General features: G+C 41.3%; 1 protein-coding gene across 1 annotated transcript; it reads left to right on the top strand.

Annotated features, from left to right (window-relative positions):
• Positions 1-460: 460 nt before the first annotated feature.
• On the top strand, positions 461-16062 carry sec24d (SEC24 homolog D, COPII coat complex component). Its single transcript, XM_034136681.1, is given in 24 exon segments — positions 461-534; positions 1563-1763; positions 2623-2725; positions 2933-3066; positions 3171-3193; positions 3195-3510; positions 3851-4161; positions 4435-4546; positions 4886-5013; positions 6165-6303; positions 6434-6549; positions 7388-7512; positions 8687-8878; positions 9112-9205; positions 10044-10160; positions 10316-10486; positions 11053-11149; positions 11238-11383; positions 11469-11607; positions 12012-12130; positions 12254-12433; positions 12570-12761; positions 13632-13721; positions 14088-16062. Coding segments are annotated over 23 exon segments (3336 nt in total). The 5' UTR covers positions 461-534; positions 1563-1612; the 3' UTR covers positions 14229-16062.
• Positions 16063-16154: the final 92 nt, after the last annotated feature.

The raw sequence follows: 16154 nt of genomic DNA, 5'->3' as shown, positions 1-16154 counted from the left end.
TCTTTAACGGTCATTATCCATGTATTTCAAAAGTACTCTATGGTGTATATTAATTATAACAGGGTGAAAAATCTGTAATTATAATAATGAAACCTACAGGTCCACATCCCTTTGCTGACGTGTATGGGTTCCCTCGCTTCCACGCATGCGTACTGCGTCAGACACAAGTTAGCTAAAAACACATCGACCAAAGCAGGAAAATCCATTGTTTACATTTCATAATAAAAGCATAATGAAACGTTTTAAAACTCATATTTATGCGTACAGAACGTCTAAAGTGTTTTATTAAACGTACAAAGTTAACTAACTAATTAACTAACTAAACTAAAAAGGGTCGTTTTTAGAAACGAGTATTTTGTTTGTGTCATTTATATCGTGTACTACTGTTATACGTTATTAAAGATTTTACTTTGAAATGTGCAACCGGAAACCTTGTTTTTGACAGAAGTAGCGTAGCGACCGGCGCTTTGGTGAGTTTGACGTGGCACTCTGCTTTCACAGAGAACCGTGGAGAGGACTCTGCCCAGTATTCAGGTAAATACCCCAACTACTATATTAACACCTATAAGCCAATACACATGACTTAATATGTGTCGTTTAATTATTTATTTGTATGTGTTTGAAATCAATGTGCTTCTTCTGGTGCCAAAGGAAAAACTTTGTAGTAATTTCCGCGTAGCTAGCAAGATGTTTCCTATCAACATGTAATCAACACTGTACGAGGTGCTGTGCTGGCATCTTACTCTTTTATATCAGGTGTTTAAATGTTTGTCACAGCCAACATATGTTACCACACAGAGGATATCATGTGTGTTCCTACAACTGGGAGGTAATTTATTAAAGCAGGGATGCTCAAATCTTTAGCTATCATACATAACGGTCTTTGACGTGGCAATTATCGGAAGTGGCAGAAACGATTAACTATGTAACTGAACAATTTACCAAGCCCAACTGTTGCTATTTCATGCTTTTTACTTAGGGTAAAACGTCTTAAATTGATTTATTATCCTGTAATAAAGGGCTTTGATGGAGTTGTCAGTACGCAGCTGTTATTTGTGTTGACCCAGCTGTGCCAAAGTTCACCTTGTATTAGGGAAAAGTGTACAGAACCTTTGCTTTTAAAGACTTTGGTTGTGAAAAGGCTTTTTTAATTGAAGGCCTATAATGGTATTTACATGTAAGGAATTAGGCAGATGACATTGGATCGTCGCTCTGACAGGCAAACAGAAAGTCATGCAGTTACTTGAAGGTAATTCAAGTAAGGATAGGCCTTTCTTTATCTCTCAATAAGCAATGCCAAAGGTCCATGTTACACGAGTGTGGATGATTACATGAGGTCAAATATCAGTTGTTGTTGGTGTGTCTTTTCAAACAGGCCAGAGCTGTGAAAAAGATAAATAGATTCTTGTGTTACCACAGAAAATGTCTATTGCAATATCAGTGGTTTGGAAACAAACTTAATTAAGTCTACTGTTGTCAAAATTAATTAGAAGCACTCAATTACAATATAACCATTAGTTGTGGCCCCTTATAATTAAACTTGACTCTTTTTGACTCAACAGGTTGCCAACTCATTGATCCTGGCATGAGAAGACAGTAACATCCCATCAAGATGAGTCAACAGGGTTATGTTGCTGCACCCCCGTACTCCCAGGCCCAGCCCGGGATGGGGGGCTACCAGGGTGGGTTCGGAGCTGGTCCTGCACAGCCCCTCTATGGGCACTATGGGGGTCCGCCTCAGACATTCAACGGTCCACCAACAGGTAGAGCAAAACCACTGTGTGTTTAATGTTTCCTCAAAAGACCAGTCTAATCTTGTTGCTAGCATGATCAGCTTGTTCATTCTTGAAATACAACAAATAGCAACGAGTGCTGTTTCTCCGTAATATACGTTTTCAATTATCAAGATGTCAGAGATGTGCTGTTATTTATTGGGATGATATGACTATTTGAAATAATAGGTCTGAAGTGCTTGCTTTGCTGAATATGGCTCATTACATGTCTTAGTCGGCAGCTGAGTTCAGGTTTTGTACATTATCTTGAAAGCTCCAAACAGCAAAACAAACACACTGATATTATACTTTGACTGCTGTGGGTATAAAATAAATAATATGTGTCACAGTTGGATTTATAGTAACAACATTTTGGGTTAAGATACCTTGACATTTCTTGAATATATATCCTATTCAGCTGTATGAACCCTGTTTTTATTGAATTGTTTGTCATGGTTTATTCGTCATTGAGTGAAAGGGTTTAATGGCCTTTAAATAATATATCTGTTACACCACTGTTAAGGCATGCCTGTTCAGTACCAGCGGCCCAAACAAAGATAGAACATAATTATTGCCTTTTGTTTAAATGTCAGGCAAGCTCTGTGTGACTGAAGTGCAAACAAATCCCTAGATCAGGAACATGCTTTCTTTACAAAAAAGCATCTACTGAATTTCTTTAATTTGGTCATTACTAGCTTTATACTAACTTTCTCTACCTGAATACTAAACTCTGACCCTCTAACAACCCTGAGCTCACTCACATATCAATTTTGGTTTTGGTCTAAAATGGATTTACCTCTGATGCAGGCCATATAAACACACTGTACTCACTGTCTGTTTCTCACTGCAGGTATGATGAAGGCACCAGTCTCCTCTGCAGCTGGGATGCCTCCACCTGCAGCGCCCAGTCAGTACAATCCAAATGTCCAGCAGAACGGCGCACATCCACAAAGGTGAACATCTTCACTAAACAGCAACTGCATGGCTCTCTGAATTGTGCAAAAATGTCAGTTGAAGTACAGTACATGCAGCAAGATATTTACAAATGATGGATAATAAGAGGTTGAGTTAAAATGTAAAACAGCTTTAGGTTTTAAGCACATCAACAGACTGCACTGTACATGCTGTATATTAATAATAAATGCCCCTGTATTCCTCAGATACCCTCCACCAGCTGCTCCTGCTTCTTATGGACAGCCTTTACAGTCGCAGTACAACAACATGGCCCCCGCGGCCCCCCCTCCAGCTCAGCAGCTCACCAATCAGATGAGTACCATGAACCTGGGCAGCTATGGTAAGTTTGATATGAACTGTGTTACAGATCATACTGCTAAACATCAAGCAAATAACAGCACAGTACTCACCTGATGGGTTTTATTTTTTCCCATCTTTTTGTAGCCTCGGGTCCTATGCAGAGCCCCCCCCCCTCCAACAAACTCTGTTGCCCAGCAGCCTTTCCAACCAGCACCCCCTCCAGCAATGGGCCAGCCGATGATGCCACCAGGACCACAGTCCCCCCACATGTCCCCCATCATGTCTGCTCCACAGTCTCCCCAAGCAAACATGCCAATGGCAGGCCCCCCAATGGCAGGCCCCCCAATGGCCGGACCACCAATGGGAGGCCCCCCCATGTCAGGCATGGGTCGACCCTTTCCCGGCCCCCTTCCTCCAGGCCCCGGAGGTTTCCAGCAGCCTGGTCCTGGACCTGCTGGTCCAACTGGATACCCCCAGCAAGCAGGTACTGTGACACTGTGAAGCAGAAAAGGTTCAGACCATCAAATACGTTTTCCAAATGGATTTCACAGCTTCTAATCCCTGAGTCTTTAGTCAAGCCTTACCTAGTCTGTTGAGTGGCTCAAAAACTGACAACTTTTCTTACTTTGACAGAGTGTTTGCAGTTTTTATTCCATACCTGAGGTTATGATGCACAAATGATATTCACAATACAAGACAAATCACTCCCAGTTTTTGTAATCTTCCCTGCAACAGGAAGAAATCTCCTGCTTGACATACATAACATAACAACAGTTAATAGATAATAATTAGGTTTAGAAATCTGAATCTGTTTTCATGTGCAGGTCAGTTTGGGGGACACGTGGCAGGGCCTCAGCCTGGTATGATGGGGCCTCAGCCTGGTATGATGGGGCCTCAGCCTGGTATGATGGGGCCTCAGCCTGGTATGATGGGGCCTCAGCCTGGTATGATGGGGCCTCAGCCTGGTATGATGGGGCCTCAGCCTGGCATGATGGGGCCTCAGCCTGGCATGATGGGGCCTCAGCCTGGTATGATGGGGCCTCAGCCTGGCATGCCAGGTGCCTTCCCTGGATCAGCAGGCGGACTGGCAGGACCACCACAGAAGAAACTGGACCCTGACTCTATCCCCAGCACCGTGAGTACAACACTAATCCTCCTGGGACTGCATACCTTCACATAACGACATACACACATCACTGAACATTTTTTGACTTGAACCATTAGCTTAATCATTCCTCAAAAGGTTTACATAATCTCTTTTGGTAAAATGTATTCACATTTGGGCATATTAATCAAGCGGAAGAAAAAATAAACTTGATGCCGATTGCATTATTTTGATTGCCATGTACTTAAACTGTGACTGTGGAGAAATCAGATTATACTGAAAAGCATAGCATGTCTTCTTTAGACTCAAGTCATCGAGGATGACCAAGCAAAACGAGGGGGACAGGTGTACAACACGAACATCAGAGGACAGGTTCCCCCGCTGGTCACCACTGAGTTCCCCATACAGGACCAAGGTATCTCACAGTTCAACTTCTCTCCATTTACTTAATATTTGTATGATTTGTTTGTGTATACTTTTGCACATCTGTAGCGCGCTGTGGGTGTGCATCCATGTATTATAACTGTCTTAATATATATTATTTAAAAAATGTATTCTAAAATGTCTAAACATCATGTGTACATGTCAGTGATTTTACATTGGTCGTATGTACTTAGGCTTTTGCTAAAAATGTAGACTCTTTTGTTAAAGGCAAGTTAAACATGATTAAGTAGCACCAACACTAAGTAAGTTGTAACAGAAATGTGCTGTGTCAAAGTGTCAAAGTCATTGACCTTCTTTATGCTAATCTCAGGCAACGCCAGCCCCCGGTTCATCCGCTGCACCACCTACTCCCTGCCCTGCACCGCAGACCTGGCCAAACAGTGCCAAGTTCCGCTGGCCGCCATCATCAAACCTTTCGCCAGTGTGCCCAAGAATGAGGTAAGTCAGGTTTAACTTTTTCTAAGTCTAAAAAGTTCTAATAATCAACAATACTTTGTAACCTGCCATGTATACTGAAAGATTCAATAGATCCTTGTGGAATTGTTGTGAATAAGCACATTTAAGTCCAACTCTTGCAGGAAATGATAAATGCCAATTTTAAGTCATGTTCAGCAAATAGTTAAGGCCTTAATGTATGGTTTGTTTATTCTTTCCTATTTAGTTTTTTACATTTGAAAAAGGATTCAAACTGAGGGAAATGTTCTTGTTCTTTAATAGATGTCTCTGTGCACGACAAAAGTGAAGTTGTCCTGTGAATGACCTCCTTTTAGATCGTATGTGGTCCAAAAATCCCTCTGTAGAAACTCCCCCCCACACTCGCCATGTCTTATTAGCCTTTTTAGGAAATGTTAGCTTTCTCTCATCTGGCCAGAGGCTAATTAGCTCATGTCAGAACTACAGGGAGGGTTTGTACAACAGGAATCAATCTGAAGTATTTTGCACTCTCAGATTGAAATCCATCTATTCTAACATGGAGCATATTCACACAGCAATTATACCAACATTGTCAAACTTAATCAATGTTCTGAGTTTCGTTTTCTAACTTTAAAAGGATGCTGTTGTGTTTGGATGTTGTTTTCATTGTTTTGCCATGCAACAGGTTTTTCTTCTGCACGGTAAAAGCACGGAAAAATGTAAACACTTACTCTCCAGTCTAAAAATACACATTCATAACTTGCTCCTTTGTCAGCATGTGTTTTATTATAGTTGGGGGCATTTTTAGCCTGCAGGGACTCTTAAGTAAATATTGTTAACAGTCATGAGCAGGGCTGTGTACAGTACTCCATAACAGTGCTGTAGCATTAAACAGCTTCATGCTAGGAATTCACTTTGAACAAATGTTCTCTATATGGTAGTGCAACATGTCTTTTGTGGGTGCCATGGAGTCACTGATGCTTCAGACATTGCACAGAGGACATGGGGGTAATAGTAAATATTTGTATTGCACATGGGAAACCCTTCAAAAAAGACATAAACCATGATCCTTATCGTATTGCTTTTAAGGAAGAGTTTTTAAAACACAATGTCCTTATGTGATGTAGGAACAGCTGTTGAAAACTTAACTATAATGTGTTTGTGTGTGTGTGTAGACTCCTCTGTATGTTGTGAACCATGGTGAGACCGGCCCGATCCGCTGCAATCGATGCAAAGCCTACATGTGTCCCTACATGCAGTTTATTGACGGAGGGCGTCGCTTCCAGTGTGGCTTCTGCAACTGTGTCAATGAAGGTAGAGTACCATGCAAGCTACATCATTCTTAACATGTTAAGAAGACATAAGATTTCATATAATGAGCGAGAAACCAATCATATATAGCGCACAGTTCTGTTGTTAATTACATGTCTATGTCTTACTGTAGTGCCAGCCTTCTACTTCCAACATTTGGACCACATGGGCAGGAGGGTAGACTTCTACGAGAGGCCAGAGCTGTCCCTGGGCTCCTACGAGTTTGCAGCCACCCTGGACTACTGCAAGGTAAAGGACTACTACTGCTCTATTCACATCATGCAGAGGGGATATAGTTGATAGAAACACAACTTTGAATGAGATCAAAATCTGATCAAAACCATTCTGTTGTCAACTGATCTGTCATAACTGGTTACCGTAATTATGATCGCTAGTAAAATGTAAGCACATGTTCCACATGATGTTTTTAGGGTGCACATGCAAGGGCACTGGCAGTAACGTCACAGTGACACACAACATGCTTACAGTGTGGACGAGCACGAGTTATTGTTGTTTTGCAAACAATAGAAAGACAGCAAAGTCAATCAAGTGCACATCCCTTGAAGGCTGTGGTGGAGAAAAACAGAGTTGAGTACGCTGGCAGAGCTGAGTCACTCCCCTGGCCCACTTTACCTCTGTTTATTCAGACTTATAAACAGGGCGGCTCTGCAAGGTGATTGTCTTGTCATGGAGTGTAACTGTGGAAACATAACAATGTCTTCCTGACAATCCCCCTCACACACACACATACACTCATTGCCCTGCATTCAGGACCATCCACCGGTCATGGTCTCCTCACAGTTACTGTAAGGTATAAACAAGCACCAACGGAAACCAAATATCTGGGACTTACAGCCAATAAAGGGGGAAAGCATGAGGGTAGGCCCCAGGTTCTGATATGGTACGATTAAGACTTTAAATTAGAAAATATGGAACTAAAACAAGAAATAATTTTCAGGAGCTTAACTTTTCACATTTCCTATTTGGAAAGCAGGTACAGTACTGTATGTTAAGCTGCATGTCTGTCAAGTTTGCATGGGTTTTAAAATAGTTACTAATTATGTACTCCTGTTGCCTTCTCCTGCAGAACAACAAGGTTCAAAATCCTCCTGCCTTCCTCTTCATGATCGATGTGTCCTATAACAACGTTAAGAGTGGACTAGTCAAACTGATATGTGATGAGCTGAAGACTCTGCTGGACAATCTGCCATGGTACACACACACACACACACACACACACACACACACACACACACACACACACACACACACACACACACACACACACACACACACACACACACACACACACACACACACACACACACACACACACACACACACACACACACACACACACACACACACACACACACACACACACACACACACACACACACACACACACACACACACACACACACACACACACACACACACACACACAGAGAGAGAGAGAGTGAGTATCGGTTGAACGGGTGCCAAGGCTGGAAAATATTACAGTGCAGCCTTTACTCAGACAGAACATAGGAAGATTATCTTGGCAAAAAAGAAAATTCCCACCTGTCTGTGAGTCAAACACACGAGAGAAAACTATAGAGAACAGATTTCAAAATGGATTACTGGAATATTTGTCATTCTTACATCTTTTAAAGCAAAACAAGAAGCTTTGTTCTTCAGAAAACATTGTTCTCAGTGGAAAGCATTACAAGTTATATTTTGATTTATCGTTGAGAAGGGATGATGTACTTCACCTGGTGACTCCTAAAATAACTAGAAAACCTTCTTTCCTCACTCCTTCATGTGTGCCAGCAGCAATTTATCCACATTATTCTGCTGCCATGACATCATCCTGAAACACTTTAGTATAAGTGTACTGTAGATAAACCTTTTCAACTGTTTAAAGCTGTACTTTGTTTTTTACAGACACTAAATTAATGCATTTAGACAGACTGCATTTTTATAAAGTTCATGTGGTTCTGAAGAATTTCCAAATACAGATTTAATAGTCTCAAGATAACGCTAGATCCTTGCTTGAGTAAAGACAGATTTCTCATAAATCATCTCTGGTATGTTTCAGTAAGATTTGAGAAAGAAGGAAATACACAAAGCCAATCTATAATCAGTTATTTCTAACGACACCTGTGACTAATATTCATATAGAAAATGTAGGTTCAGTGGCATATTACCTTAAAAGGGTTTCATCTTTTATCATATTACACGTTCCTTAGTGTTAAAGTACGAGGATGATGAAAATATCTGGTCAAAGTTAGTGTCCTGTTGAATATGAGGAGGTTTATCTCTTATATATATATATATAAGAACATACAAAGTCCAGAGAGCAGTTACCTGAAAGCTGACTGATGTTCTTCTTCTCCCCCTCCAGTGAGGACGGCTCGGAGAGCTCCGCCATTAAGGTGGGCTTCGTCACCTACAACAAGGTGCTCCACTTCTACAACGTGAAGAGCGCTCTGGCCCAGCCGCAGATGATGGTGGTGTCGGACACAGCGGAGATGTTCGTCCCCCTGCTCGACGGATTCCTCGTCAACTATCAGGAATCCAGAGCCGTTATCTACAAGTAAGAAACATGTTATTTATTTAAGGAAGAACGTTTTATCTGGGAGAGAAACAGGCAGTTGTATGAAGTTTAATTCAACAAAGAAAAGTTGTGTTTATTATGGAGATTAACAAATCTTTTTGAAAGAGAAACAATGCATGAGAAAGACAAAATACTGATTCATTGTTAAGCTTTTAACTTCAACCAGACTTGTGAAGGTGTTTAACATAATCCTCTCCTCTCCTCTCCTCTAGCCTCCTGGATCAGATCCCTGATATGTTTGCAGACTCCAACGAGAGTGAGACAGTCTTTGTTCCCGTCATCCAGGCCGGCGTGGAGGCATTTAAGGTCAGCCCAGTGTGACAGCTGTCAACATGAAGTGCAGACTCTAGCTTTGCATGACGAATATTGTTCTAATGATCTAGAAACTTTCTGCTTTACAGACAAAATAACTGAACATTTCCAATCAGTGAAAGCATTACTAATCACTAACATTTGTGTTGTAATACTGTATGTTTGCATGACAGTATTATCATTCCTTATTTCATAATTGTAATCCTGCTAATTATCAGTATATGTAACAGTTCCCGGATTAAGCATTTTTTTCATGTATCTGTAACACGATACTGTTTTCTGATTCCGATTCTGTTACCGCCCCAAGCCTGCTGATCTTCAGGAAGTGACAGTCCAAAGGTCTTAAGCACAGTTGGGAGCTTCCTATCTGATAAGCCACATTTGATTAGCAACAGTGTTTTTCCATGTAACACGCTGATCCCATCATTTTTGTTCATTGTTAATCACTATACTAATGGGTTCAAATAACATGTAGTGGAGCCAAAACACACATCTCAGTGATCCAAACTGAATAAGCATGGCAGATTGTTTGAATGTTTCTGATATGTTTTTGTTTACTTTAAAGCTAACAAACTTTCCCAGTAATATGAGGTCAGTGTTTGGCGCACAGCGAAGGAAAAGTTCACACACAGCTTTTAATTGGAAGCAGTTGTGGCAACAGCAAAGAGACTGTGGCCTATTTATTTATCTGGGTACTGCTTTACCTTTTCGTTAAAGTGTATTATTATAAAGGGGGAATCTAATGCTCTGCAGGAGTGTGACCACATGGTAAAGATATGAGCTGCACACCTTCATGTGATCTTCTTTTAAAGATATTTCCTCTCTCCTGCAGGCAGCAGAGTGCAGCGGGAAGCTCTTCATCTTCCACTCCTCCATGCCCACCGCCGAGGCTCCGGGCAAACTGAAGAACAGGGACGACAAGAAGCTGGTGAACACCGACAAAGAGAAAGTAATGAACTTTTTGTAATCGTATTTAAAGTTGATTTTGAACTCCACATACAGACTGCTGGCAGTGAGTCAAATCAGCAAGAGTGGAGTCAGTTCGATGCTATCTTTGAGCTCGAAATTGGAAAGGGGAGTGCTGACTTACTGTTTTTTCCATAGACGTTGTTCCAGCCTCAGAAAGGAGTGTATGAGCAGCTGTCGAAGGAGTGTGTGGCGCAGGGCTGCTGTGTGGACCTCTTCCTCTTCCCTAGTCAGTACGTGGACGTGGCCACCATGGCTGACGTGCCCTCACACACCGGAGGCTCCGTCTACAAGTACAACAACTTCCAGGTACAACATTCAGCACTGAAAACACACAGATAAAACATGCAAGACACACAGAAGGGATATGGACTGCTTTGTACTTCATGTCATTCTCTAAGAATCATTTAAAGTTCCTAACTTTCCTTTAACGCTGGAACTTTATGAACTTACAAAAACAAACATCGAAAATCTACAGACTCAAAGACTCAAGCAATTTGACGCCTGCTTCAATTCACATAATAACTTCAGAGTCTATTATAGACCTGTCCCATAGGAATGCTGCATCAAGCGTGGGAAATTACTCCAAACTGTACACACACAGCACATACAGTACATACAAAGGCAGTACAGTGGTGTAAAGTAACTACACACATATACTTGTACCTTACTTTAATATTTTTCATTTCATGCTGCTATATACTTCTACACCATGTAAATCAACTAATACCTTCTGATGTATTATGATGGGTTAAGCATTCAGTCAATCATCTAAATTACATTTCTGTGACACAGGTTTTGTGAATATACTGCCATCTGCTGGTTAAAGTTTATCCACATGTAATATTTGATGCTTATGATCTGCATGTTGTCAGGTGGAGACGGATGGGGAGCATTTCCTGACAGACCTGAGGAAAGACGTGCAGAAGAGCATCGGGTTTGACGCCATCATGCGTGTTCGCACCAGCACAGGTGAGCAGCGTTTACCACTTTGCATTTGTACCAGAGTACTCAGTAACTCTCAGTAATCTACATCTACTGTACGTGTGTGTCTCCTCAGGGTTCCGAGCCACAGAGTTCTTCGGAGCGATCCACATGAACAACACCACAGACATCGAGATGGCGGCGGTGGATTGTGACAAGGCTCTGACCGTAGAGTTCAAACACGACGACACACTCAGCGAGGAGACCGGAGCACACATGCAGGTGTGTATCTTTTTAGAATAATCACAGTTTTGAAGTTAAATCTCAAAGGTTTGGTTATATCTAATGTTTGGACTGTGTTTCCCAGTGTGCATTGCTGTACACCACCATCAACGGACAACGACGTCTCCGCATCCACAACCTCAGTCTGAACTGCAGCTTGCAACTGTCAGAGCTGTACAAGAGCTGCGAGACCGACTCTCTCATCAACTTCTTCGCCAAATCAGGTGACTGAACACCTTTTAAGATCTTTCATTTAAAGGTTACACTTTCACAGATTTAGCCAAATGCAGAAAAACGTATCCCTCATGATATACAAGCAGATTCATTCTTTATCACACAGTGCTGATGTAATGCAGTATCATCCTCTCTGACCTTTGTTGAGTTTACCCCACTTGATAATCTACTAAAACTCCTGGATTTATAAGTAGAAGCGGGATGAGTTGTGGAAATAAGGAGCACATGTTTCACATAAAGCACAGCTGACACTGAGCCGCTTTAAGTACGGCCGTATTATTCCTGACCTTCAGCTGCCTCCTCTTTACATCTCCTTCTCTCCTCCGTTACACTCCCTCAGTTATCCTCGTTGCTATCTGGTCTTTTCACTAACCTCTTTTTCTCCTGCACTCAGCCTGCCGTGCCATACTGAACCAGCCGCTGAAGAACGTGCGGGAGATCCTGGTGAACCAGACGGCCCACATGCTGTCCTGCTACAGGAAGAACTGCGCCACCCCCTCAGCTGCCAGCCAGGTCAGGAGGAGGAAATGTGTTCAATTTAGGATCCAAAGACGTACTTATGTGGTACAATACATGTTGTGTCTGTGACAAAATAATGTGTCTCTCAGAAATTAATCAGAGTTTCTCCACATGCAGCTGATCCTGCCTGACGCCATGAAGGTGTTCCCGGTGTACATGAACAGCCTGATGAAGAGCGCTCCTCTGGTTGGCAGCACGGAGCTCTCCACCGACGACCGCGCCCACCAGAGGCTCTCCATCATGGCCATGGGGGTGGAGGACACACAGCTGCTGCTCTACCCACGCCTCACCCCACTGGTGAGGGACACAAACACACGTTAGATTAAGCTTACACTTCATCCTAAAAAAACAGCAATTCAACCATGAGGATATAAACTCAAGAGATCTATCAATAGCCATCAATACATGTAATCTAATAAACCTTTGTTTTCAGCACAACCTGGACGTGGGCAGCGAGGCTCTTCCCGCTCCGGTGCGATGCTCCGAGGAGCGCCTCTCAGAATCCGGCATGTTCCTGCTGGAGAACGGACAATCCATGTTCCTGTGGCTGGGCCAGGCCAGCCCTCCGGACATCGTGCAGAGCCTCTTCAACGTGCCCTCCCTGGCACACCTGCAGGGAAACATGGTCAGAGCTCATTTAACATAAACATATAGGAAGAAACTAATGAAATGGCTTCAGTGTTTCCCACAGATCTGAAATATACTTGTGGTGGTAGCCGAGAACGGGGGGGGGGTGGGAGAGCACGCTCATGAACTGTAGGCCGGAGCCTCGCAGCGGAGTGACTGCGGTGCGCATGAAGCAGACCCTTCACGCGATAGCAGAGTGAACAGGTACAGACGGGGTAGTTAATCGATCACAGATGGCGTCATGCTCGCGGACGGATCAAAAACAATTCAAACCTAAATGGGTCGCGAAATATACTTTGGCGGACGTTAATATACCCGGGCGGCCCGCCCTAAGTAAAGTCTATGTGTGGGAAACCCTGGGCATGTTTTAGATGTTAGGGGAGACATTTTTTAAATGTTGTGGTGTCTGGTGAGAATGTGATGATGCCTCGACATTACAAGTTTGCATTTAAATGATTCAATAATCTACAAAGATTGAAATCATAATAACATTTCAACATCTTATCATGATTTGATCCAATATGATTTATATTAAGCATCCAAGTAGTTGATCAACTATGCACGTTTTTCTAAAAATAGCCAACAATATTTGTATTGATAACGTATACCTTACACAAAGTTTAAAGAAGGACATTCATTTTGAAGTTAGTAAGAAAGGAAGCAAAAATGTTTCAAAGGTGGCAGACATTTTTTGTTTTAAAAAAAAAAAGGAACTTACATTTTTGTATTAATCCGTTTGCTTCTCATCCTCATATGAAAACATCTCTATCCATTTTCCTGGACACCCTCAATTATTATACATGTGTTGACTTATTCAACTTATAAACGTCTTATTTTTCACTTAAATAACCTTATTGTCCTTCCTCAGAGTGCTCTGCCAGAGCTGGACAACCCGCTGTCCGCAAAGGTCCGCTCCATCATCAGCGGCCTGATGGAGAAGAGGCCGAACTCTATGAAGGTAATATACTCAATATGCTCCCAAAAACTCCTGATAAATCATGCATACCTCTTCTTTGAGTATATTTTGTAAGCTAAGAAAATGTAAGCAAATTAAAGCCAGCTGTTATTGATCCGTGTCTCCCTCCAGTGGAAATAGTAGGTAACTACGTTCTACAACAACAATACCCTTTAATTATATATAATGTGTTTTCATGTTGTAATAAAAGTTCTCAAGAATGCTAATCCTATTATTTTAGAAATAGACAGACTAAACAAGATTTTTTTATTTAAAACATGTGTGAGTGGCTGAGTACCTTTTTAAAGCACGAGGATCAAAGTGCACATGAATCACAGCTATTAAAATGCTAAATGTTTCCCCTCTCAGCTGCAGATCGTGCGGCAGAAGGACAAACCGGAGATGTTGTTCCGTCAGTTCCTGGTGGAGGATAAGAGTCTGCACGGAGGAGCCTCCTACATGGACTTCCTGTGCTACGTCCACCGAGAGATCAGGCTGCTGCTCACTTAACACCCCCGTCTGCCGGACACACACACACACCTCACAGGGTCAGTTCATAAAGGACAGTTTTACAAAGACAGAGGAAGACACCCGAGCCAGCTAGAGCCAAAGCTGCCTTTCCAACGTAGTGTACTTAAAGTATGACCTTCAAATAACCACTCGTCACTTGAGGATCTACGATACACAGCACAGCCAGTGACACTTGTTGTGATGGAGTGTGGAGATCAGAGCGTTGGCATTAAGCAATACAGCATTGATCTCCACTGTTTCACATTTCACTTTGTCGATTTACAGGATCAGGACGAGGGGTTATTTTTAGGCAATACTGCTCACTTTGAAACTCGCCAGTCTCTGTTTTACGTGACTTTCTCCCATATAAAGACTGAATATGTAATCGTTTTTAAATCTTGTTCTCTTTTTTAAATATAAATACATGCTCAAAGAAATTTTACAATATTTAAAACGTCTTATAGAGGGTTCTACATGTTATCACACTTATAGTGTCCTAGTGTCAATGTGCTAAGTAAACATATACGAAAAATGTTATAATTTAAACCGTAACGCTGCTGATGAATGATTCCTGTCATTACACACGCCTTCCCTTTGAAACATATGAGCATTTCTGACCATTTAAAGCAAAGACCTGATCCTCTCAATGAACACAGTTGTCGTTCTGCTGAGAGAACATCGTTGGTCCTGATGAAAAACACGCTTCTTTTTGAGTCAGAACTTGAACAAAAAAAAAGGATGCTTAAGGGAAAGGACTGCCAAAGGTTTAGGGACCAAAGAATACAACTGTCACAACTATATAACGAAAGATAAAGATCTGCTCTCTTGTTGGGAGGGATTTATTTTGAGGATACTTTTCAGATACCTTCGAAGATTCCACAACATGAAAACGGTGCCATATAATAAATCTGACTTGTGCCAAAATTGTCAGGACAATAAAGTTATTGGTTACTTTCAGACATGGCTGCAACTAATGATGATTTACATTAATTCATCTGCTGATTATTTTTAAAACAAATTATTATTATAAAATGTCAGAAAATACTGAAAAATGTCCATTCCAGTTCCTCAAAACAAGGTATTTAAAGACATTACCTTGGACTTTGTCAGTCGGTTTAATATATATAAAACAAACACGAAACAATTATCAGTTAATCTCCATATTCAGAGGCAGAAAACTGCATTTTTTTGACATTTTTGAATTAAAACATCAACAACAAACAGAGGTTTATAGTAATAGTTTGCGTTTATTTTTCTGTCAAATGTCTAATCGTTGCAGCTCTAATGTCAGATCAGCATCTTTTTTGTCAGCCCTTATGTCTAAAAAAAGTCCAAATTCAGTAAAATATTTGTACACCTGTCTGTTATAATGATTTGTAACGTTTCTGGTACAGCATTAGCATCTTTCTGTTTTGCATCGATTGTTTTTATGGAGGTAATCGCCTCTGTGTAATTCATGTATGCATTTGATAAATATTCTACGATTTTGTTTGTGTGTGGCCTACAAAGTCTTTTTGTACTTGAAATACTTTCAAAATGTAACCATCTGCCTTAAGTTGCTATTATAATATTTGTTAAAACATGTTGAATATATAAATATATATGTGTCCTCGAGGTCTATGGCTGATTTCAATCTCTTTGGTTTGTATGCAAACTTATCTCAGGTAATTGAGTACCTTAATATTTGGAGTTGGACGAAGTGATTTTAATAACTGGAAAGATGGACGGTTGTTGTTTTGAGTTGATGTTTGGACCTTCATGGGCTTTGGGTGCCATGTGTATTTTATTCCAGACCCTCAACCAATTTTGTCCGAATAAATTCTTGACATATCTGCTCCGCTTTCTTTTGTGCCTTGTACAGTCCGGGAAATTAACAGAATTTATATTTTACCACACAAAAAACCTTCTGAAGTATATGTAGTTTCC

The sequence above is a fragment of the Trematomus bernacchii genome, unplaced genomic scaffold (assembly GCF_902827165.1).
Source record: "Trematomus bernacchii unplaced genomic scaffold, fTreBer1.1, whole genome shotgun sequence".
In the NCBI taxonomy this organism is placed as follows: Eukaryota; Metazoa; Chordata; class Actinopteri; order Perciformes; family Nototheniidae; genus Trematomus; species Trematomus bernacchii.
The sequence above is the reverse complement of the archived record's forward strand: the minus strand, read 5'-3'. Positions and strand labels throughout refer to the sequence as shown.